The sequence below is a fragment of the Thalia democratica genome, chromosome 2 (assembly GCF_965202585.1).
Source record: "Thalia democratica chromosome 2, ktThaDemo2.hap1.1, whole genome shotgun sequence".
In the NCBI taxonomy this organism is placed as follows: Eukaryota; Metazoa; Chordata; class Thaliacea; order Salpida; family Salpidae; genus Thalia; species Thalia democratica.
The window spans coordinates 55,429,115-55,455,356 of NC_139166.1; the positions used below are offsets into that span (position 1 = coordinate 55,429,115).

Consider the following 26,242-nt stretch of genomic DNA (forward strand, 5'->3'; position numbering starts at 1 on the left):
TAGAACTTAAACGAAGTTTTGTTACTAAAACGATTTCTTTACTTAAAAATATGTTTTATTAAAGAAACATTTATAAATCCAGTTTTTAAAATTAACTTTATATTATTTTGAACAACTTAATAGTTTTTTAAAAGTTAGTCTTTGTTAACATCATCGGCATAGTATAATGATTGAAAAATACATAAACATGTTTTCATACAAAGATAACTGTAAGCTTTTATTTGTGTGATTAAACATAAACCTTCAAACAAAAGTGAGCATAGTAATCAAGAATAAATAAGAATAATGCTTTATGTCTTCTTTTGTGTTTTATGTTTTTTTAATGCAGATTCATAATATATTCACCTTAGCCACATTTTCGTTTTAAACAAATTGCTGTATAATTACAAATTAAATTTACAGAAACGTTTCTTTGGTTTGGTCGAAGCTGATTACAAACTAAATAACTGCTTAGCAACTTGGAACTTTTGTCTTGTTTAATATTGTGCAGTCTATAATATGATTTCGATTTAAACTGCAATGTAACCAAATACTGTGTTTGTTTGAAGTATGTAAAGTTATAATGAATTTTTAATAATGTAAAAAAGTAAAAATAGATATTAATTTGTTCAATTAATTAAATTTTTTATCGTTTTTGGTAAATAAATCTTAAATAATACTTACTTTGATGAATTCCTAAAATGAAAAAAATCGTAATTTTAGTGCTAAAAACTTTTCTTTAAACTTTCTGTTACACATTAAACTAACAAATTAAAGAGGAACAATTTCTAAGGTTAAAAACTTAAATACAGCTAAACGATTTATTGGTATACAAGTAACTTTTTAAAGCAATTTTTTTTCAAGTCCTTTGAACAAAAGCTATAGCTCAAAATAAATTTGATGAAAAATAATTATCAGATCAAAAACAAAACATTTTATTTTATACTAAAATTTATATTTAAAAAAAGTTATTTTGCAAACAAAGCTACATTCTGAGAGATTATCAGTACAAATAAACCTCAAAAAAACAATATTGAAGTCATATTTAGAATTTTAACTAGTAAACTAGTTATATTATAAGTAACACTTTTCTTAATAAGTTTTATTTATTAGTAATTTTTTTCGTATAAAATAAATCAGTTAAATTTTTATACTATAGTTTAAAATTAATTCAAATTATCAAATGTTAGAACTTGAACTAAAATAACTTAAAATACAGGTAAGTATATATAATTTACTTTAGCTTTGAACCATACAAAGTTTTCAATACTCAACAAGGTTTGCAATAATAAACAATGTTTTAATCCTAAATAAATGTTTTTATACAACTTGAGCTAACTTTTAACACAAAAAAAAGTTTTACATGGTAACATACGTTATTAAAAATGTATTTACCAATTATCTAACTAGGTAAAGTTATATAGATCTACATAAAACTATATGAAGTTAAAAAGCTTGTAATAATGTTAGTATTTAAGATTTTTGAATAAAGATTGCGTAAGTTTCTAACTTTTTACCATAAATAGTCTTCATTATTTATTGATATATTGCTATGAGTATGAACTGTACAAAAGTAGAAACTAGCCATTAAACTATACAACAACTTTTAAAGTTTATTTTAACTTAATATTTCAGTAATTTTGAGGAACTAATATACTTTAACGATAAGTACTTTTCAGTAAGTTACTCTGAAAGAAGAATACAACTTTCATCTAAATATAACTTCTTTAATATATAAGCCAAGTTTAAATTTTATTTTTTGAAATTTAAATAACTTTAATGTTTAACGATTTATGTGTTTTTCATACTACTGTAAGATATTTCATATTTAAGCTAACTTTTTATTACCTTATATTTAACGTACGATACTACTTACTAGTATTTGGTTACATTGCATTTTAATTAGAAATCACATTTTAGACTGCACAATATTAAAGAAGACAAAATTTCTAAGTTGCTAAGCAGTTATTTAGTTTGTAATAATACAGTAATTTGTTTAACGAAAATATGGCTAAGATGATTTTTTTTTTTTTTGCATTAAAAAAAATAAAACACAAAAGAAAACATAAGCTGAAAGATAATAAAGAGTGAAAAGTAATCATTTTGTATTTTACATAACATTTTTTTCTTAAAGTGCAACCATTTGTATTTAGCTTTAAGTACAATGGGTAAAAAATAACATTAATAGAAGTTCCGATTACTAAAAAAAATCATAACAAAACAATGCAAACAATTGAGAAGTTTTTTACAATGCGCTTGAGCAAAAATATAGTGGATGATAATAGTGAGTAAAAAAGGAGCATTTTGTCAGCTTAAAATTTCCCGCTTAATTTTGTTTGAAAGCGTTTGTAAAGTCTCAACCTTAAGTATTGTTTGCTACGTAAAAACACTTTCTGCTGTCAATATTATTTTAGTCTATTTTTTATAACTTATTAAACTTTAGTTTTGTCATTCTAAGCTTGCAGAATCTGTCTACAAGCAATGTACGGCTATGATTTAGGTCTATATAACCTTATATATTGAAATAAATATTTTTTATTGAATGTTTCATTTTACTAGCTTAAATTTGAAAACGTTTGTATACAATTAGAAAACAAACTAAAATGTAATAGATTAGTTTTCACTAACTATGAAATATATTTAAACGTAACAAAATATCTTGCTCGAAAACACAATAGACTATAATAATTAATAAAACAAAAATTAAAACTTTACAATTTTCATAAGGCTAAAAAAAATTTTACAGTGTGTTATAAATAATTCGTCATAACAAGTTTATTTCATTAAATTTTAAGTTATAATTAGAAAAATGTAAGATTTTCTTCAGAATAAAAAAACGCATGAAATTTTTGTAAGATGATAGATTCTTTTATTTAATATATGTATTATTTTTTTTTGTAAAAACTTTAAAATTGTGTTCACAGAAAAATGACTTATTGAATTGAAAATTGCGCTTAAATACTATCAAGTGTTGTCAATAAGAGTGAGAAAATTGAAAGAGTAAAAATTGAGCATATTACGTTTGAAAAATTCCCGCTCAAACTGCACAGTATGGCTTGTTAAAATTTTTGCACACTTGATAAACAACTTGAAAAATTAAATTTTTTGGCATATTACATTTAATTCTTTCCTTATAAATATAACATAAACTATAATTTTCAAATGCTGGTAATTAAAAACTTAAATGTTTAATTAATAAGTGAGTTCAAATTTTTTAAAGAGGCTTAACACAATTTACTTTAAAATTATTAAAAATTATTTATTTTCTTATTTTGATTTACAACAACAATGAATAAAACATACATATATTTAACTAATAACTCAATAAAAAACAACTTTTGCAACCTCAGCAACAAAAAAAGTACAAACTTAAAATAAAGTTTTTACTCTGATATTTACCTGTATAAATGTTGATCAAAGCTTGTTATTTTGATGTTTTTTAGTAGGATTTTATCAATGTGTTGCAAAAAGTATTAAAATAGATAAACTTATTTATACTTGTTTTACTTATAAAAATTTAGCGCTGAACTAATATCAATTTTGACATTAAATAAGTGGCTCTTAAAAGAGCCTAATCATAAAAAACAATTTAAGCACGTTCACCACGGATGCGACGGGCAAGTTGGATGTCTTTTGGCATGATGGTTACCCTCTTTGAGTGGATGGCACACAAGTTGGTGTCTTCGAAAAGTCCGACCAAGTAAGCTTCAGCAGCTTCTTGAAGTGCCATGACTGCACTGCTTTGGAAACGCAAATCAGTCTTGAAATCTTGAGCTATTTCACGCATTAGACGTTGGAATGGCAGTTTGCGGATCAAAAGCTCCAAGGACTTTTGGTAACGACGGATCTCACGAAGAGCAAAGGTACTTAAGCGATAACGATGAGCCTTCTTGACACTACCGGTTTTTAATGCACTCTTGCGAGCAGCCTTGGTGGCAAGTTGCTTGCGGGTAGCTTTTCCTCCGGTAGATTTGCGGGCAGTTTGTTTTGTGCGGGCCATGTTGAAGTGAGTAAGGATGCATGATCTAATGTAAAGATGTTTCTTGATACATTTGTAATGTCTTTATATATTTATGATAGAATACCTTTTTTTTTTACTAGCGGTATTGAAAAATGTAATCGTAATAATTATGTACTTATGTATATTAGAATTAAGGTGGCTCTTAAAAGAGCCGAGGTGCTTGATTTATTTAACCTCCGAATCCGTACAGAGTACGTCCTTGACGCTTCAATGCGTACACAACATCCAAAGCAGTGACAGTCTTACGCTTGGCATGCTCGGTGTAAGTGACTGCATCACGAACAACATTTTCCAAAAATACTTTCAGCACACCACGAGTTTCTTCGTAGATCAAGCCTGAAATACGCTTGACACCGCCTCGACGAGCCAATCGGCGAATGGCGGGCTTGGTGATACCCTGGATGTTGTCACGAAGAACTTTGCGATGGCGTTTGGCACCTCCCTTTCCTAGACCTTTTCCTCCTCTACCACGACCAGACATGATTTTTTTTGTACCTTTTTACCCTTGTTTTTACAATATAAAATTATTTTTTGAGTATAAAAAAAATCCAATAACTAAACAGAGTTTGTTTTTTACATAAATAGAAATTTTATATTTTATTGAACGACAAAAGATACTCAAAACGTTTAATCCTTGTACCTGGTGAACTAAAAACTTTTTGTTATCGGGTGAACGATGATCCTTTCGGTTAAAAATAAGAGTAATTTACATTTTTTATTTAAAAATGTTTCCATAATATCTTCTAAATATGTAGTTTCAACCGTGGATGAAAAATGATAAAAGAATGAAAACAAGCATGACAGTTTTAATTTTAATCAAAATGTTGTATGTATATATATGAATTACAACTAAAAAACAAATTTGTAGTCACTCTTACTTTATCAAACTAATCAGTTTTAAAATAGGCACATCAGAGTTGAACTTCAAACTCATTTTTAATAGAAGTCAACAAAATATTGACAACCACTTTAACATTTTAGTTTCACATTTTTCAATATCAAAATGAGTACTGCCGCGTTTTATACCAATCATTTTTTTTTATGTTTTGTGTTGATATGTTTTAAACCTAAATTATTTTTTAAACAGGTAGTTTGTTTAAAACAATTTAGAAAGTTTATGCGATTCTAATATGTAGACTTTAAAATTGATTAAAAAAAAATAGGGTAATAACGCTTATAAATTTGTCATTATATATGTGTACGCTTTGATATATGTTATGTTTTTTTATCAAAATACTGACAAAACGGTGTAACACCAGTAAAACATTTATCTCACAAAAACTGCTGTATATTGTTTAAAAATTTATTAATTGACGCATTTAGTTTAAATAAAATCATTTTTAAATAAGAATACTTAATAAAATAAGTGCTGGACACATACATAAACATATTATTATTTTTTTTAATAAAATGAACTTTTTGTGTTACTTTTTTTTCATCTCTTCTTTATGTGTCTTTCAGTTTAGGTGGCCTAAGTTTTGATGCCTGGGACCATCGTATTGACAATAAAATTGAAAAATAACATATTTTTATATAATTTATTGCGAAAATTCGAATTAAAAAAGAACAGAACACATGAAATTGTTTAAAATCATCAGCTGTAGTTAATATATATAATTATATATATATAATTATATATATATATATAATTTATTGGAAAAGTACGATTTTAAAAATACTGGTACATATGTTTAATAAGGCTTTAATGTTTCACAAAGCGTTAATCATCAGCCAAATTAATTTAAATAAAAAGCACTTTACTAAACATAGATGCAAAAGTTATGCAAAAAAACAAAAAATAATATGACGTAATATTGTGCATTACAAAAATTAATTTTCAATAATGATAATTCAATCAAAAATCAGTGTAATTGCGCTGGTGGCTATAAATATGGTATGAAAGGGGGCAATTGCCGTTCAGAGAACATTATTTATAAGGCAACAGTTAACCCTGACCTTGAAACAAAGTTCTACATCGGCTTATGCTCCACTCAGTTCAGATTTCGGTATGCTAATCATAAAAAATATTTTAAAGATAGTGTATACGGAAATGAGACTAAGCTTTCGAAGTATGTTTGCGGCCCAAAGCACAAAAACATTGATTTTTAATTAACTTGGGAGGTGATAAAAAGAGCGCAGCCAATAGCAGATGGTAATAACCCTGTTTGTAGGCTGTGCTCAAGAATCAACAGCAGTTACGTATGCTTTAAAAAAAGAGGGTTGTTTAAATAAAAGGAGTGAATCCATATCATTTGTAGACATATGAAAAAGCTCCTCTTAAAATGCAATAAATTTTGAAGTATTTTATAGTCATTTAACTGTTATCTTTGTAAATTTTAGTTGTTTGATTAGTTAGATAGAAGATCGATTTTTGTACTGAATTTTTTTAATGCACAATACTACGTCATACTGTTTTTTGTTTTTTTGCATAACTTTTGCATCTATGTTTAGTAAAGTGGTTTTAATTTTAAATTAAACTGGCTGATGGTTAAAGCTTTATGAAACATATGTACCAGTATTTTTAAATTCGTACTTTTCCAATAAATTTTTAAAAGCCCAACAAGTGGTCTCTGTAGAAGGTGTTTAAGTTTGAATAATAACCTTGTTATATATATATATATATATAAAGGTTTATTTAAAGATGCAAAACTCAAAGGACTCGAGTCCTTTGAGTTTTGCATCTTTAAATAAACCTTTTTAATAATAAAGCCCTCAAGGTGGGCTCAGTGTGAAAAATTTAATTTATTAAGTTAAATAACTTAATTCTATATATATATATATACATGAACACACTATAAGTTATATTAAAAGCTACACCTTAATTAGAGTCTGGTTTTGAACTTTTTATTTTTTTAAAGTTAAGGTTATAAACTAAACATTAAAGTTTTACAGGTTATGCGTCCAGGCATTATGACGGACTTGTACGGACTCGAGAGAGGAGTTATATTAAAAAATCATTTTTAAATAAGAATACTTAATAAAATAAGTGCTGGACACATACATAAACATATTATTATTTTTTTTAATAAAATGAACTTTTTGTGTTACTTTTTTTTCATCTCTTCTTTATGTGTCTTTCAGTTTAGGTGGCCTAAGTTTTGATGCCTGGGACCATCGTATTGACAATAAAATTGAAAAATAACATATTTTTATATAATTTATTGCGAAAATTCGAATTAAAAAAGAACAGAACACATGAAATTGTTTAAAATCATCAGCTGTAGTTAATATATATAATTATATATATATAATTATATATATATATATAATTTATTGGAAAAGTACGATTTTAAAAATACTGGTACATATGTTTAATAAGGCTTTAATGTTTCACAAAGCGTTAATCATCAGCCAAATTAATTTAAATAAAAAGCACTTTACTAAACATAGATGCAAAAGTTATGCAAAAAAACAAAAAATAATATGACGTAATATTGTGCATTACAAAAATTAATTTTCAATAATGATAATTCAATCAAAAATCAGTGTAATTGCGCTGGTGGCTATAAATATGGTATGAAAGGGGGCAATTGCCGTTCAGAGAACATTATTTATAAGGCAACAGTTAACCCTGACCTTGAAACAAAGTTCTACATCGGCTTATGCTCCACTCAGTTCAGATTTCGGTATGCTAATCATAAAAAATATTTTAAAGATAGTGTATACGGAAATGAGACTAAGCTTTCGAAGTATGTTTGCGGCCCAAAGCACAAAAACATTGATTTTTAATTAACTTGGGAGGTGATAAAAAGAGCGCAGCCAATAGCAGATGGTAATAACCCTGTTTGTAGGCTGTGCTCAAGAATCAACAGCAGTTACGTATGCTTTAAAAAAAGAGGGTTGTTTAAATAAAAGGAGTGAATCCATATCATTTGTAGACATATGAAAAAGCTCCTCTTAAAATGCAATAAATTTTGAAGTATTTTATAGTCATTTAACTGTTATCTTTGTAAATTTTAGTTGTTTGATTAGTTAGATAGAAGATCGATTTTTGTACTGAATTTTTTTAATGCACAATACTACGTCATACTGTTTTTTGTTTTTTTGCATAACTTTTGCATCTATGTTTAGTAAAGTGGTTTTAATTTTAAATTAAACTGGCTGATGGTTAAAGCTTTATGAAACATATGTACCAGTATTTTTAAATTCGTACTTTTCCAATAAATTTTTAAAAGCCCAACAAGTGGTCTCTGTAGAAGGTGTTTAAGTTTGAATAATAACCTTGTTATATATATATATATATATAAAGGTTTATTTAAAGATGCAAAACTCAAAGGACTCGAGTCCTTTGAGTTTTGCATCTTTAAATAAACCTTTTTAATAATAAAGCCCTCAAGGTGGGCTCAGTGTGAAAAATTTAATTTATTAAGTTAAATAACTTAATTCTATATATATATATATACATGAACACACTATAAGTTATATTAAAAGCTACACCTTAATTAGAGTCTGGTTTTGAACTTTTTATTTTTTTAAAGTTAAGGTTATAAACTAAACATTAAAGTTTTACAGGTTATGCGTCCAGGCATTATGACGGACTTGTACGGACTCGAGAGTCTGGTTTTGAACTTAAATAGGTCTGTTTTAACAAATCGCATATTTTCAAAAAAAAAAAAATCATCAAAACTAATAATAGTTACCATTTCATTAAAAAAGTATATATTCTATAAATATTACATGTTTTATATAAAGAACTTTTTTATTAGATATACTACCTGTTTATGCCAAGTATGACAAAACTTTATATTTTAATTTTGTACAGTAATCTTCCTTTATATTGCACCAACATATGTTTCTGTGTGTTAACGTTCAACTAGTTGAAGTTCAACAGTTGATTTGTGTTGATACGTTAACAAACAGAAACATATGTTGGTGCAATATAAAAGAAGATTACTGTACAATTTGTTTTTATTTATATTCCAGTGAAGTTACTTCACTAGGATCTTTTATTAGCAAACGGTTAAACCTATATTTTGAACAGTTATTTTAATTTTGTTATTTATCTATAAAATAATTAAATTTAATAATATATTAAACAAATACCATTAACAAAATATTTTCAAATAGAAGGAAACTTGATTGTTTTTTTCGTGGAACTAATAATAACTTTACATAATTTAAAAATATTGGTCTGCTAAAGTTGGTATAGTGAGCATCTATAAACGAAATTGAACAAATTTTTTAGACTTTTTCAATGTTTAAGATATCTTTTAAATTTATTTTTATGTTAAAATTTGAATTATACTTTATAAATTAAAAATATTGTTAGTTTGCAAAAAGTCTTTTTAAAAATATGCTTAATACTTAATAATAGCCAGTATGTTCCTCTATGATGTCACGGCTACTCGTAAAAATCAAATAAATAAGGAATTTGATTTAATTTATCTCTTGTTGTAAGTATTGAGGTATTGCTAATATGTTCTATTTTTAAACAGTATCAAAACAAGTTATTTTTTTTGCTTATATATCATTTTAGAAAAATAGACACATGAAAATGCTTCAATGTGAGTTTACAATCTCAACTTTATGCAGTTTAGTTTGTTATTATTTGTCGTGGGAGCTTTGATTGTGAGGTGTAATACAATTACATTTACCAATTAAGATGTTTAAAATAAACAAACTGACTAGAAGTTTATAAAAATTGTACTGTTTTATACATTTATTAACATGTATATCACACTATACTTCAAAACAAAAGCACTAGAAAGATCTATTTTATCTTGAACTCAAGTGAAGTATAGATTTGAGTGTGATTTTGTGAGTGTGACTCCACAGTTTTTTCGTCTTCAAGCTTTCTACGACCCAACTTCAAGCACTGTTGTTCCACTGCTATTCCTAAAAATTAAATAGTTATAAAGCATCTTAATATAATTGCTACAAAAAATTAATTTAAAACCGTTATATTATGTAGAACTTTTATATGTAGAATTACAAACAAAATTAAAATATTTCAATTATTTTGTTACAGGGTTGCAAATGGTTTTTGGAAAATTTTATCTAGATTTTCATACTTTCCTCCTTTTTTTCAAGTACAGGTTTTTCAGTCTATTTTTAATTTAAAATAAATTTTGAGGTTAAAAAAACTGTTAGATAGTATAACAACATTGATAAGATACTGTAAAACAATTTTAAATGTGTTTTTTAATAAAATAAATTTTGATGATGAACATTTTTTAATGTAAATGGTAGATTTTTGTATCAAATTAAAATTCTACTACTTAAAATGTAAAAATTGTTTGAAATTCTAGGTTTATATAGTGATTTTTGTTCAAAATTCCAGGGTTTTCCATTTATTTTAGTTTCTCAAATTTCAATTTTTTTTAGCCTAAATTGTCAGATTCCAAGTTTTTCCAGGATTACAGGTTTTGTGGCAACCCTGTTAACTATAAACTTTTTTGCACTGAAAAAGATAAACTTTTTTTCACTGTTAGATACACGTACCTCTTTTAAAATAATCTATAAGTATCACTAATGAGAACTTCTAGAAAAGTTTTGCAATTTTAGTCTGAGTTTAATTTATTTTTTTATTGATATTTTAAAATTTGAAGTTTAAGAAATTAAGAAAATTCGCAAATTTAAACTGATAAAACCTGACATTTTATTAATTTGACCAAATATCTGGCTGTTTGCGATTTTGGTCTGAAAATACTGACATTTGGTCATTTTTACCCTAAAAAACTGACTAAACATGATTCATGGCAACCCAGTAATAAGTTTCACCCAAATCATACTTTTTCTGAAAATTTCAACGGCTAAAAAGTTTGCCCTTTTTTGCGCAAAATGTTTTAAGTTGCTAATAAAATATTTTTATACCTTCTTTATCATGAATTCTTATTTTTATATCTTCAATTGAGTCATCTGGAAACCATTCAACTCTTAACGGTTTTCCCTTCCACGTTTTAATGAGCATCCTGTCAATAAAACCTGTTAAGTGACATGTTAGATGAATAGTATCCCCATCTTTGATGTTGTAGTCTGAAAACTTCCTTTCGTCTTCGAAACGTCTTGAACGACCTCTAAGACGCTGTCGCATTTTAGGGATACCTAAAGATTAAAAAAGAAGTTGTTTTAACATAGCTGTTTCACTGTTTGATTTATGATTTCTTTGAGCTTTTAAATATGATAATATTTTTTTGCAGTTTGAACAGCCCATTTAAAACAAGTTAGCTAACAGCCACATGTATTTAACATATAATTATACATGTGAGAGTTTAAAAGTTCTGGTTTCTCTGTTCAACAGTACAATTATAAAATGCAGCCTAAAATTTAAAATGTCACTTTATTATTAATTTTTGCAGTATTCACATTACAAAAGTAATAATGCAATGTTATACAACATTCAAAAGTATTATAAATTATAAACAACATATATAAATGGTTAGAATTGAATTATTTTTTTTCAAAACTTTATTTTTTTCGTTTTAAGTACTTTTCGAAAAGTTACTTAAATTTAAATCTAACCCTTTTTTTAAGTTTTAAAGTTGAAAAGTTACCTTAAATTATGCGAATTAAAAAAACTTGCAAAAAATAATAATTTGCTCATTTCATTTTAGGATTTAAAGCTATATAATCTTCAAAACTCTTCTAACTTAAAATACCTAAAAAAAAATTTAAAAAGTTTAGGTTACAATTATTTTATTTAAGTTTTAAGAAACTCTTTTCTAACTTTAAGAAAAATGGTTAAACAATTACTATAAATGTGTTTACTTTTGTGCATTTACTCAGTTCTGATTTTTGAATTATAATTATCCAAAAATTCAGAGTAGATTCAACTTAATTGGTTAATTCAAACTTAAAAGAAAGAAATACTTTTTAAACCTCAACTTACCTATCTCCTTAAATAATTAAAAAAAAAAAATACTAACCAAATACTGTTTTAAAAACAATAAATCCAGTTTTATTCATTTTATCTGATTATTTATTCATTAAAAAGTATGTTGCCAACCCAATTATAATAATTTGGTACAATATCTTTCTAATTAAGTGAAACGTAGTTCATTCAAGTTAATAATCATAAAAACTACTTCCTCAACAACATAAACAATTACAGGGTTGCCACTCTTTTAGTCAAAAAATCTTCCCTGAGTAACCTTAAACTTCCCTAAGTTTCCCTGATTTTTTTTCAAAAACACAAAATTTATATTATTTAATAAAAAATTACAATGTTAATTCTAAGAATATTGAAGAACTAGCCGCAAGGCTAAAAATTTTGTAAATAAGCATTTAAAAAAAAAAAAAAATAACTTTTTTGAACAAAATATTGAAACTGGATAAACTATATCTCATTCTAGATCTAGAAAAATTTTCCTAGAGATTTTTTAAATATCTTAAAATTTCCCTGAAATTTTTAGAAAAAAACAAAACTGCCCTGAGTTTCCCTGAGTCTCCCTAGGTTTCCCTGAGATTTTCTATAACTTTTAAATTCCCTGAGTTTCCCTGAGTGTGTGGCAACCCTGCAGTTACTAGAAACTTTCTTTCTCATTAAAGGCGTAGGGGTTAAGGTACAACATTTTTTTAAATTTAATTTTGTTTTCTATAAAATTATGAAATCTACCAGTTACTTATCACCGTTTTTTGAAATGAAAAGTAACTTTTGAGATATAAGCGATCAGAGTTAGACAGTACAACATGTTCTTTATGGTAGGATATTTCAAACCTCCTTGAGTTTCTGAGCAATTTCGTAAAACTTTAATATATGTTATACATCTTTAAGAAAACATTTTTTTTTTCTTAAAATAAAAAAAAACTATCAAATGGTTTTATTTGATTATTACTTTTTAATCTGCGCTTTACATGTTGTTTGTAATATCAAAACGAACATTTCCTTAAAACTTGAAGAAAATGGCTTAAAAAGTGAAGGAGAAGACAGAATTTTAGTGAATTTTTTTAAGTTTTGAAAAATTCGGCCCTAAAAGTTTTTGATTCCATAGAGTTTTATTGATTTTTTTTTTACAAAAATGGTTGTATCTTATAAGTTCATTCTTTTTTTTGGTCTATAAAAAGTTTCTTGTAGTATATACACTAAGCTTTTAAATAAAATCAATAAAAATTTTTGTAAAAAATGTTGTACCCTCCCCATGCCTATAATCAAAGTATATTTGTAACGTTTACTAGTATGATTGTGTTTATAGTAGAACTATAAAAATGAACTTAAAAACTACATAGAATACTTTGAAATTATTCTTTTTGAAGTAAATAGTTTTTTTAACTATCTGCAACCACTAGTCTACTATACGTTACACAAAAATACATTGTAAAAGTAAATAACTCTAAGCTCTTCTACGAACTACATATTCTTAAGACTCTATCAACTCATATTGATACTCAGTTTATTTATACTACTAGTATAACATACAAAAATACATAATACTAACGTTCACTTTTTTTGATCTTATCCCTTAGACTTTCAGTTTTGTCGGAAGCTTCAATAACAAAAGCTTTATAACGACCAGTCAGAAGTCTCACAAAAACCTGCATTTCCCCAGCTAGTCTCAAACCAACAGTTGATTTTTCAATGATTTTGTAATCCATCAACGTTTTTCCGTCTTCTAACTTCACGTTTTCAAATTTCAAAATTTGCCTTTCAAACGGCAAACCTGACATATAGTAACAAGTAGTTTTGAGTAGAAAAAAATATGAAGCTTAGTTTAAAAAAATAAAATGAAAATTATAAGTTCTTAAATTTACAACATTTGTTTGAATATTATTTTTGTTTAATAAATTAGGGTCTCAACTATATTAAATTTTTTTTTTTTCGTTTATACTGCTGTCTTGGTTTTGGATAAAATTTTGAAGTTCTTCATACAAACTATACCATCACAATTATAAATAAAATTTAAAGATACTTATAAAAATAAACTGGATGAAATGAAATATTATAATGTCACAATTCTTACATTCTAGTTATCTTTAAGTTATTTCAAAACTTTTCTACTATATACAATCTGATTTAGGTTGACAAAGTTTGTAATTTTTAATCAAAACAGCACAGAATATAAACAGTTGTAAAATTTTAGTTTCTTCATTTAAAAATCATAAATAGTAGATTTACCATTAAAAAAGGAGTTATAAGACAAAGCTATAAATCTTTACCAAAATATATGATATACCATTAATTCAAATGAAATAAGTATCTCACTTTATAAAAAAACCAAGAGAATAAAATATTGAAATTTTCATATTTAGTCAAGCTAACGTTTTTATTTAAGTAAACTAAGTCTTATTTTGGTCTGCATTTCATCAAGATATATGTGGAAAATAAATTTGTTTAAACCATTATTTTTTTTACAGAGTACAGGATTTTTTAAAAGCCACAAGCTGTATAAATAAATAACATATTCTTAGAAATTTATTTAACGAAATAAAACAAACTGCAATGATACCTTGGTCATCTTGAATTCTTGCTTTGACAACTGAGCATGTGTCTTGGGGGTCAACTTCAATTGTGAATGTTGTACAGTTCAATCTTTTCACATTTAGCTGCATCCTCAATACAAGTTTAACAGTTGATCCAGGTTGGATGTTGTAGTCGCACAAAGTCCCACCGTCTTCTAATTGTTTTCCGTCAAACATCAAACGTTGCATGTCGATAGGATCACCTGTGAATTATTCCAGGAGTTTTTTTTGATCTACAAGTTTTTTTTTTCAAATAAAAGCAATATAAGTTTTTTTTATTGATAAAATATTTAATGAAACTTTTAGTGTAAAATTATTTTTACTAAGTTTTTACTTAAAAGGCCTAGTTAATTCAATTCATATACTTTAGGCCAGGGTTTCCCAGAGTTTGCCATATGGCTTGTTTGGGGACCATTTCAAAAGTTTAGGCGCCATAATTTAAAGCTTACATTAGATATTCTGTACTTGATAATGAAAGCAAAAAAAAAAACTGTCTTAGAAGTATTTAAAGGTAATTTTTAAAATTACACTAAACATCATTAGAAAAGAGAAAGTTTCAGAAATTTAGGGGACCATAAGCTGTAAAAGGGGGTGCAACAAGGCTATATTTTGAAACTTAAACTAGATATTCAGGAGTTGATGATGAAAAAAAAAGAATGTTAATCTTTTTTAAAGCTTTTTTTTTTAGAATTATTGTTGAAGGGGTCATATATTTTTTATTTCATAGGGGCCTTATGAAAAATTGTTTGGGAAACCCTGGTTTAGACAAATTGAGATGTATAAGTTAATTGAAAAACATAAAAAAAAGATTAAAATGGAAATTACAGTTTAAGTTCTACAAATATTAGTATTTGACACTAAAGAAAAAAACAACAGTTGATGTATTTTTTATATAAGTAAAGTGTTTTTGTATGATCAAATTCATTTATTAACTGATATTTTTAACATTTACTAAGAACTTGACAAAAATTTGTTGTTTAAAAACAAGGTGCTTTCGAAAATTCAGCTATAAAATAAACCAAAATCATATTATCTAGATGATTTTATAAACGAAATTAAAGTCTAAATTTTTCAAGTATGTAGTATGTTTGTAAAAACAAAATAGTAGTATGCTTTCAAAACAAGCTAAATATGTAGTTAATAAATATTCATGAATATTTTAAACTACAGAAAAGTTGGTAATCATTGAAAAATATTTTTAAAACAAAAATTATTTAATTTTAAATCTGAATTTTCATAAAAAACTATCTATAGCTAAATCAATTCTAATTTAAGATACAAATATTAATACTCTAAAGAATTTTAATTGTTAATTACATATTTGAATAAAAATTAAGAATCATATTTTATTTGCTCTTTAAAACAGTTGTAAATAAATAATTAAAAATCTTTTTGATGTAAGACTAAATTTGTATTAATTTAAGGTTATCTTCATTAGTTACCTACAAAATTCTAATTTTTCAAAACACATAAAGCTAGTTAGTAGTTCTAAAGTTATTTTTATTAACTTATTTCGGTAAAAATTTAGTAAAATAACTAACCTTCTTGGTCTTGAATTTTAGCTTTTAAAATTGCATTTGTATCACATTGATCAACAAAAAGTTTAAAACTTTTCAACATTAATATGCATATTTGCTAAGTATTATGTAAATTTCAATATAAGTTAACCTTCCTTTACTAAATACAAACAAATTAAAATAAGATATTCAAAATAGTTAGATAAAAATTGAAAAATTATGTTTTAAAAAAATGCTGAAAAAGTTATCAAACTTCTTAAACTAAAAAATATATAATTTTTTTACAAAAAATTACACTAGTTCGTATTTTAAAGTTTAGAATATATACTATAAGATACTTTTTATAGAACAACAAAGTCTCAATTAACTTTTGAGATATTACCAGTTTTGAAAAAAATCCAAAATAACTGTATAGATTATAGAACAATAAAATTTTTTTTTTAAGTTTCAAGACAAATGTTATCTGAATTTTACAATGTTTACTAAAACTGTTCAGAGTTGCCTGCTGAATATTCCACCTATGCGTCGCTGATTTGTTCAAAACTTGTGGCGCTAAAGAGCATAAATTTTTTTTAAATTTTTCAAAATCAATACGAAACCAGGGACAAAATGATGCGATAACATTAAAAAAGCAAACACATTGTTAATAAAAAATCTAAAAAAACTATATTGTTTTAAACTTAAATATATTAAGTTAACTTGAAAAATAACTAATTTAAGTAATATAACATTAAACAATTAGTTTTTAATAATTTATTTAGTGTTTTTACTTATAAAAACCAAACTTACGTAAATTAAAAAAAAAATTAAAAGAAACGTACTTTTGGTAAAAAAAAAAAAAAATCAATAGTGATTATTTTTTTTGATAAAACTCAGAAAAGTAATAAGAAAACCTATAAACGTTATAACCTAATCAGTTTCCACAAAAACAATGGTATTTAGTATATTTTGTATATTTAGTAAACAATAAAACGTCGTTTAAATGTCATATATAGATCAATTTTTTGTATGTAAATTTAAAAATATTATTAATAGATGGTTTGATGAGAAGTTAATAGAAAAATAAATAAAATCGTTTTAAGAGACAAGAAATTATATTAAAAATATTTTGAATTCTACCTATAACCCTTAATACATAAATGACAGAATAATAAATATATGGTTAAAACAGGCTTACCAAAGGAATCAAATCAAAGTGAACATTCGTACATTCAAAAACTTTATTTTAAATTCTCATTGGTTGATAACCCGTTTAGTAATGAATTTTATTAATTGTTTGTACTTTTAATAAATATGTTTCATCTTTATTTAAGCATTTTTCATGGAAAACACTCAAAGAAAACAAAATTTTTAGTAAAAAATAACACAAAACGCTTATAAAACATCTTAAGTCGAGGTTTTTATCACATATAAACAAAAAATAGCAAAAAAAAATTATTTAAGCAAGTTTTTAATATAAATTTCCAATAAATAATTCTTTTTGGCGAAAATAAACACAAAACTATAGTTGAAAAGGTTTAAAAACTACTGAAAAACAAAACTCTAAAATTAAATAAGAATTAGTTTTGTAAAGGAGTATATTTTATGAGATCCATATAAATTAGACATAAAATGAGTGTAAGGGGTAGGCGTAGGATTTTAAAAAGTTTATTAATTGTAGGTTAATACATTAAGCTTATACTTAGGCATAACAGTTTAAATTTAAGTGACTATTACTTTTATTTAGTTAAATAAGTCAACTATCTTGTTTGTTTTATTGTATTACCTTGTTGTGAGTATTACGTATAATTTTTTTTGTTCTGCATTTTGTAAATAGCAAGAGTTATACTTGATTAAATATAAGAATTAAATTAATTCAAATATTGATTTAGTTGGATTGTTATGTTACCAAAATAGGTACATAATTAATTATGTTATCATATTTTCATTAAATTAACAGTAATGAATAAATTTCAATGCAAAAAATTTTGAAAAATTGTTAAATTTTTCATTTATAAACGCAAAATTTGCAGCTATTCCACATGAACGAGCGGTTAAAGCGGCTTATCTTTAATATGAAACATCTGTTTTAGGGTTCAAAGCTCACCACTTACATAATTTTATTTATCTATGTAACTATCTAAGTAAGTACAATAATTACAAAAAAATAAATAAAAAGTCTGTTATTATTTATCTATTACATTCATATAGTATCATTAAGAAATACACATCCATGTAAGGTTAGGATAAGTTTAAGGGCATAGGGGGGTTAAAACACTTATTTTACAATGAGATCTTATTTTATATAGTTTTTACTGAGCTACAAGATGCTATTTACAGATTCTAAAAATTCAAAATAAATTTTTAGATATAGCCGGTCAAAGTCGGAGGCAACAATAGGTTCCTTATGGGAGGCACAACTAAAACAACAAATAACTAGAAATCACTAAGAATATATCTTCTCCTAGGTTTTTTGAGATAACTACCTCATTTTTTTAGGAAATTTTCCTTGCAATGTTTAGAAAAGTCTTCTGCAACAAAATTTAGAAAAATAAAAATTTAAAAAAAAAAAAATTGTTTATTTTTACATATTAAAAAAAAAAATTTTAATAATTCCTTGCGACAGAATTTTTAAATATTGAAAGGAACATTTTCTAAAAAATTATAATAGTAATCTCAAAAATTCTTGGAGATATTTAAGTGATTTCTAGTTATTTGCTGTTTTAGTTGTGCCTCCCATATGGAACCTATTTGACTTTGACCGGCTATATCTCAAAAGTTATTTTGAATTTTTAAAATCTGTAAAAAAAATCTTGTAGCTTATTAAAAACTATACAAAACAAGATCACATTGTGAAAAAAGTGTTATACCCTCCATGACCTTAAACTTATCCTAACCTTACACGGATGCGTACTTCTTAAAGATACTCTTTGAATATAATAGATAAAAAAAATTTCAAATTTGTGCGTACTTCTTAAAGTTACCCTATAAATAAAAAACATATATGTTTTAAAAATTTAGTGCGTACCTTACATGGATGTAACCCCCTGGCCTCAACTGTAATTTCGTTTTGTTTTTAGGAAGTATTATCCTTTTGCTTACTTAATGGAAATTAGTAGTTAAAAAAAAATGATTGTATTTAGAAGTATGTTCATAGTTTTTTTAACAGGTTTTTTTATATCAGAATTTCTTCCAGGTTGTAGAAAGTATGATTTATAAAATGTCTCAATTTAAAGATGTTTTGCAATCTTACTCATAATCAAGACACTAATGGCATTCACTAGTGAAACTAATTATGAGCATGATACAAAGTGTGTTGGCACATTTTTTATCATAAACTTTTTTAATCTTTTTTTTTTTATAAATTTACTATCTACAACTTGTTGTAATATTAAAAAACACTATAAAAAATTATAATAAATTGCTTTAAAATGAAGGAATAAAATATTTTTTGTGACCTTTTCTTTGAAATCTTAGAAAATTGACCTTGGAAATAATATAAATTAGATCCTAATATATACTTTTTGCAACTTTTTGAGTCACAAAATCTTCCGTGAGTAACTTTAAATTTCCTTGCGTTTTTGTGAAATCCTTAAATACTTTTAATAAACTATTTTAAAATTTTCCTGAGGTTTTTTTAAAAATCTTAAAACTTGCCTCAAATTTTTACAAAAATCAAAACTGCTTTGAGTTTCCAAGAGTTTTAAAAAGTTTAAAATTTCTTGAGTTTCCCTGAGATTTTCTATAATTTGAATTTTGTCTAAGCTCATTAGTGTGAGGCAACCCTATACACGTTTTATTACATAAAAGCCAATGTGAATTCGATAATTACCTAGGATGATGTTGCGCCAATATCTAACTCAAGTTATATTCTATTTGATGTATTCTTAACTATAACTTTTGGCTAAAAAATTTTATTTTATAAGTACATAAATTGAGTTATTTATCATAAACTAATGAAACTTAAATAATTAATCGCTTCTGTAAACAATATAAAGCAATAATATCATTTCAATTGTTTATATTGATTATGATATTGTAAACAATATCAATTGAATACTTCAGTTTGTCATAAATAAATTTCATTCTCACTATGTATTCATATGTATTCAAAGCTTGTTTAAAACAAAGTACATTTTTAAGTTAAACATAGTTGGCATAAAACATTTATTTTTAGCCTTAAATAATGGTTAGAAAGACATTAAACTCAATATAGTTTCAGCTTGATATTGGTGCAACTTCATCCTAGGTAATAACTGTGAATTTTTATTCGAAAATAATGGACCCTACCACTCAAAACCTTATATTAGCAGTAAAAAAAAATGATCCTAATTTAAATTATTATTTAATATTTTTTTCTCATCCTACAGATGTATTACAGTTAAATCGTATACAAATTTCTGAAATTAGTAAGGTTTAATATTTGAGAACAGAATTTTGAATTTTAAACCAGGTGTTTTGCTAACTTATAACAACTTGTGGTGCCAATATATGATAGTTAGCAATATAATTCATGGTTTGATAGTTTTACCTCTATGAAAATAGATCAGCCAATCAGCGACACATGTGTAGAATATTTAACCCAGAGTTGCTCAGAAATTTAGTCTTTTAATTTTGAAGCAATACACTTGAAAAGTTTAGGAAATCTTCTTTTTATATTACAAACAACTTGTAAGAAGATGATTTAAAAAAATTACAACTTTAAGACCAAAGTAAAATAACTATTTTGTGTTTGTTATTTATAAAACTAAGCTTTACAGGAAAATTTAAAAGTTTTTTTTCTACTAACTGTTCAAAATTTATAACTATGTATTAAACTGAAAAGATTTCAAAATAGTTGCTCAAAAAATAAAGGAGCAAACAGATTGTTACTGAAAATAGTCTGTTTTTGCCTTTTTAGATTGTTCCTCCTACTGAAATTGCTAACTTTGATTGCTTATATTTAAAAACATACTTTTTAAAAGAACAGCTGGTTACTTAATTTTGTACGAAAAAATAAAGTATAATGTTCGAAAAACAAATATTTACTCCTTTCAATTTTTTTTTACTTATTAGATGTAGTATTTTGTATAAAAAGTTTTTTACAGAGTATGGTATGAAAATTTACATTGCTGATTTCCTCTAAATTTTGAAAAATTCACTAAAGTTCTGTCTTCTCTTTTCATTATATTAATCTTAAATATTATGAAATGTTTCTTGCATTTATAAAAAAAATCTATTACAAGAATTCAAAAAAACTTAAAAATTGGGAATTTTAAGACTAAAAACAATTATAACATTTCTAAAATTTGAAATGATTCTACTTACCTTAAAGGATTGCTTATTATGTATACGATATTATATAATTTTACTAATCAATAAAAATAAACTGCTAGCAAAGTTGAAAATCTTCAAAAAATCAACAAATTAAAATAAAGCCTAATCCCCCAATGGCCTTAAGTGCAATTTCCTTGTATTTTGTAATGACACTAAGGTTTTTTTTAAGTTAATGTGTTACTTTAATACTAAACTAATAGAAAAAATATTCAAAGATACTTTTTAGTATGATTCATATTAAACTGTTTTATATTAGTTAAAAATTGTTTTTGAGAACTTTAACATAATTTTGAAGTACTTTCAGTACGTATGATCTGTATAATGTTCTCTTCGAGTTACAAAATTATAAAATCTATACAACAGGCTAATTAGTAATTTGATAGTTATAACATTATGTACATTTATTCAACATGACCTGAACATCTATCTAAATCAGTTTTTAATATGCCTGTACAGTGTGCAAGCTTTTTTTTTTTGTGTTTTAACATAGAACTTGATTTGCTGTCGATTTTATAGTTTTTTAATTCTTTAATCTAAAAGTACGTTTCTAAATATGGTTGTTTAATATTATTATTTAAGTAAGTCATTGCTACTTAGTGGTTTATATTTAAAAAATAAAGAAAAAATATAAAGAAAAAGAAATCCAATTGTTTAATTTAAGTTTAAATTTATGCTAATACTAAAATACTATTTTAGATTACTCAAGTTTTCCTTTTTTATGGTAGAAAATTTATTGAAAAACAGACAAATACTAAGTTGATCAAGTTGTTTAGGATTTTTTTAAAATAATTTGCTTTATATTTTTATGTTATTATAAGTTTTAAACTATAATAATAAATGTTGTAGATTGAATCAATTTATATTGCTATTAATAGAGATTTAATATGAATGCTTTTGATTTTAGATGTTTTAAATTTAAAAAATAAAATATAGTTTCGTCTCTGCTTTCGTACTATAAAAAAAAAATGCTCATTAGCATCACAAATTTTTAACAAATTAGCGACGCAAAGTGGAATATTTAGCAGCATAATTTTAGACTAAAAGTTTATATTTTATAAGTACACAAATAAAATTATATCTATTTATCATTAAATAATAAAACTTAAGTATTTAATCGCTTTTATTTTATGGTGTAAAGCGATTATATAAATACAATAATTGATCTCGATCTCGATATTGTAAAATAAAATTAATTAAATTGTTTAGTTCATAATAATTAAATTCAATTCTTCTTATGTTTTTATATAGCTTGTTTAAAACAAAGTATCTTTTTCGAGTAAACATATTAATCTTAAAACTTTGATTTTTTTCCCTAAAATTGTTGACGGGCATTAATTTAGCTGAATCAGCATCTTTTGAAATATTTAAAAATGTACAAACTTTAGATTCTACTGTTTTACTATATTTAAAGCTAACTTAGTTTTTTTTTTATTTTAGTGAACGCTCCTTTGCCTTTAGTTTTAAAAAAATCCATTGGATTGGGGTTTAAATTTTTGAGTGGAGCCCCTAAGAAAATAATATTATTAACAAACTATTTGAAAGCCCTTCAAGTGGGCTCTGTAGAAGGTGTTCAAATTTGGATAACCACCTTATTTTTTATATGTATATATATATATATGTAATAAAAAGCCCTTAAGGTGGGCTCAGTGTGAAAGATTTTATTTATCAAGTTAAATAACTTAATTCTATATATATATATGTATATATATACATCTTGTACTTTATATATTTACATAAATAAATATATATGTATATATTTTTTATAATAATAATAATTTATAATAATTATATATATATATATTTATGTCAAGTATATAAAGGCGTTAAATCCTGGAGATCCTGATAAGCTAAGCTTATCGGAATAAATACCACAGATGTTCTTGTGCTAAAACTTTATTTCAACTAACGGCGTTTCACTGCTCTCAAATAAATTTAAGAACAGATCTACGGAGTCTATAAAATATTAACACACATTAGAAAAAAAGCAGAAAAAGCATGTATAATTATGTATAGTGTTTATGTAGGTAGTAACTATAAATGAACTTTATGGTTTAAAAACAAAGTTTGGGATAAAAACATAAAATTATAAAATTGTCTACAAAAAAAAACAATTTAATAAAAGTAGGCACTAACCTCAAAAAGGTCTAAGAATAGGCAAGTTTTTTGAATGAAAATTAAATTGAGTTGTGCAGATCATCCATGATTTCAAAGATCAGACATGCATCCAACGGAGTAAGTAGAATTTGCCCAACTTGCAATACAGAAAGAGCAGTAATTGCAGCAAAAGATAAAGACCTACTTCTGAATAAGCGGCAAGATTTATCGAATATTTGTCCCCACAACCGACGATTCTACTTTAAATAACTCTGTCTACTTATGAACTAATTATTTCACAACACTCACATTACAATTACATACACTTGCAAGCTTAATACTTCATGTTTTTAAGCTGTATAAATTATTGACCAATTTGTTAAATTTATTTTGACGTAACATTTCTGCACAACTCAATTTAATTTTCATTCTTAAATACTTTAAAACTTTTGGATACAGGGATTGCCAAACTATGACCTGCAAATTAAAAATATGCGGCTAGCGATGTACTTTTTAGCTAAAAAACTTACATCATACTTTAGGAAAGCAGTAAATAAATTTTTTTAGTACAAAATTTAATAATCAGTACGTACTAGTGCTTTTTGTTTTACATTTTTTACATAGTTTTAAATAGTATTTTTACTGATTTTTATATTAGTTTAACCATAAAGTAGCTGCTGTCTGCGAAAAGTTTTTTTTACATATTGTGACTTGCGGGTAACTTTTGCTAGGCAAATTGCTTCCTCAATTGTAAAGGCTTCATACTCATGGAATAATTAAATATCTAACGTAAATTTATTTTGTCGTTTTCAATTTATTTATTTACTTTAGTTGACATTTAGCTGAAACTTTGACCTAATATTCTTAAAACTTGTAGTTGTCATCAGGGGCGTCGCGTGGAGTGGCACCCTGGAGGTGTTGTTCCACTTAGTAAAAAAAAGAAAACAAACATATTTTTTAAATAATTTATTGTTTTTGATTTTTTTCATTGAATTGAATGGTTTGTTTTTTAAAGTTTTACAATCAATATTCAAAAAATCGGTAAATTTGAGCTGTAAGCTTAATCTTTGTCAGCTGCATTTTAAACATATACAAATTTTCCTTACAACAATTTGTTAAAAGGCTTAGTTTTGAAGCTGCAATAAACTGCTGCAATATTAATTGAAAAATTAGTTTTTGAACATTATACATTGTAAAACGAAAACGTTAACTTTGTTCGATTAGCATTTTTGGCAATTTAAAAACTTTAGATCCAACTTTTTTCCTTACCTTTGAAGCTAACTAAGATTTTTTGTTTTGTTTTAGAGAACGCTTCTTTGTCTTTAATTTGAAAAAAAATTGGATTTTTGAGTAGGGCCCCTTAAAAAAAAATATTTTTTTCCAATTTTTACCCTAACGGATGTTTTAGCCAAAAGTTATAGTTTTTTTTAAATTTTATTCTTACTTTGCTGTGTTCTCAAGGGTCGTTGGTTTTTTTGCTTTTTTTCCTAATTTATAATACTTTAATAATAAATAAAAATATGCCTGATTGTAAATTTCAAAACCTTTAACTTTCTAACGGTCACTATAGCAGAATTTTCTTTTTTTAACTCATCCTAATTCACTTAGTTATGAATTTTCTAATTGGTCAACTCTTTTTTTTAACTTAACTGTTTTTATATAAGACATGACCCATGTACCTTCTCTAAATTATTATTGATTGAACATGAAATCCCTTATAAAATAAGTATGAGATGAGGAAAATTGTTGAATTGACTGTAGCAGATAACCACCCTGTAAGTTTACACAATTGAATAAATAGTTTCTAATATCATCAGGAATATTTTAACCTAAGCTTTAAAATTATTATCATCTAGCCAGAAACAACTTAGAGTATTTTAAACTGTATATAAACAATACTGATATTTTATTCATACTTTACAAAAAAAAAAAAAAGTGTTAAGTTGAGCTTGTCTGACGGCTTAAAAGTTCAGGTTTAAGGCTCTGTAGACTTTTGCCGTTATTTTGTTGATCGTATTCAATACAGCTGTCTTGCCTAACAGAAAATGTATTAAATGTTGCACGGCAAAATACGTCACTGATAAAAACCAGGAAACGGTTGCTTCATATTTTAAAATCATAATTAGTTTTTAAATTATTATCTGATAAGTCCTAATAAGGAACCAGTCTCATTCTACAGAAGGATTGTGGTCTGATGATCGAATTTTTATGATCATGCTTTACACAATAAAAACCTGGAAATTATGAAAATTACCCTGTCCTTACTACTTTTGCTCTTATAAAAACATACTAAGTATTTTTAATAGCGGTACCTTACTATACTTTTTTCAAGAAATCTACAAATTTATACATTTAATGTCAAATTTTAAAACCATTTATAGGAATTATTTGAGTTTTAAATTATAAGAATTATATATACAAAACTGAAAACTACTAGCTAAGAAACATTAACAACTGCTATTTTACCTTTGTTCTTACAGTTATAAAATAACAAAAAGAATATTTAAATAAATAAAATTAAAAACCACAAGTTAATAAAATAAAATTCTCATGTTTCCTAAAGGAAAACCTTTAAAACCTTTTAAAAATAAAAAGTTGACAATTTATTTAGGAGCAGGGATCAGTGAACAACATCAAATGTGGTGCTTTTAAAGTACAAACCTGCAACATCTATTTGATGCTTTTTTTTACTAAGATCAAAGTTAACAAAAAATAAAACATTTTACTTAAAGAATACAACAAAGCTATTAATTTGTATTTTTTTTACTGGTATTTTATTATATTTTTTGTTAAAAACTCAATTTGTTTAATTTTTATGAAGTACCTGCGGTCTGCAAGATATTTTTCTTTATTATGTGAGACCTGCAAGTTTTATTTTCTAAAATATTGATCACAAAAGACTGCTGAATCCTGCCTAAGAGAATGATTTAATTGCTCAAAA

General features: G+C 25.3%; 3 protein-coding genes across 3 annotated transcripts; all 3 read right to left on the reverse strand.

The window, feature by feature from the left end:
- Positions 1–3,568: 3,568 nt before the first annotated feature.
- Positions 3,569–3,979, reverse strand: LOC145830050 (histone H3-like). The gene has a single exon (XM_082937943.1). The coding sequence runs from the start codon at positions 3,977–3,979 to the stop codon at positions 3,569–3,571; it is 411 nt and encodes a 136-aa protein (XP_082794069.1).
- Positions 3,980–4,169: 190 nt separating this feature from the next.
- LOC145828735 (histone H4-like) lies at positions 4,170–4,481 on the reverse strand. Its single transcript, XM_082936488.1, has one exon. It carries the CDS (start codon positions 4,479–4,481, stop codon positions 4,170–4,172), a length of 312 nt encoding a protein of 103 aa, XP_082792614.1.
- A 5,229-nt stretch (positions 4,482–9,710) lies between these two features.
- On the reverse strand, positions 9,711–14,584 carry LOC145828736 (polyubiquitin-B-like). The gene is made up of 4 exons (XM_082936490.1): positions 14,383–14,584; positions 13,375–13,596; positions 10,814–11,044; positions 9,711–9,835 (listed from the first exon to the last, which is right to left on the reverse strand). The coding sequence occupies exons 1-4, from the start codon at positions 14,582–14,584 to the stop codon at positions 9,711–9,713; spliced, it is 780 nt and encodes a 259-aa protein (XP_082792616.1).
- Positions 14,585–26,242: the final 11,658 nt, after the last annotated feature.

Bases quoted from the DNA above. Each gene is read 5' to 3' on its own strand.
- LOC145830050 (XM_082937943.1), bottom strand. From the start codon at position 3,979: ATGGCCCGCACAAAACAAACTGCCCGCAAATCTACCGGAGGAAAAGCT.
- LOC145828735 (XM_082936488.1), bottom strand. From the start codon at position 4,481: ATGTCTGGTCGTGGTAGAGGAGGAAAAGGTCTAGGAAAGGGAGGTGCC.
- LOC145828736 (XM_082936490.1), bottom strand. From the start codon at position 14,584: ATGCAACGTTTGATGTTTGACGGAAAACAATTAGAAGACGGTGGGACT. The intron at 13,597-14,382 runs GTATCATTGCAG...ACTATATGTCAG, and splicing joins AAGAATTCAAGATGACCAAG to GTTTGCCGTTTGAAAGGCAA. The intron at 11,045-13,374 runs GTTAGTATTATG...TTTAATCTTTAG, and splicing joins TAAGATCAAAAAAAGTGAAC to GTATCCCTAAAATGCGACAG.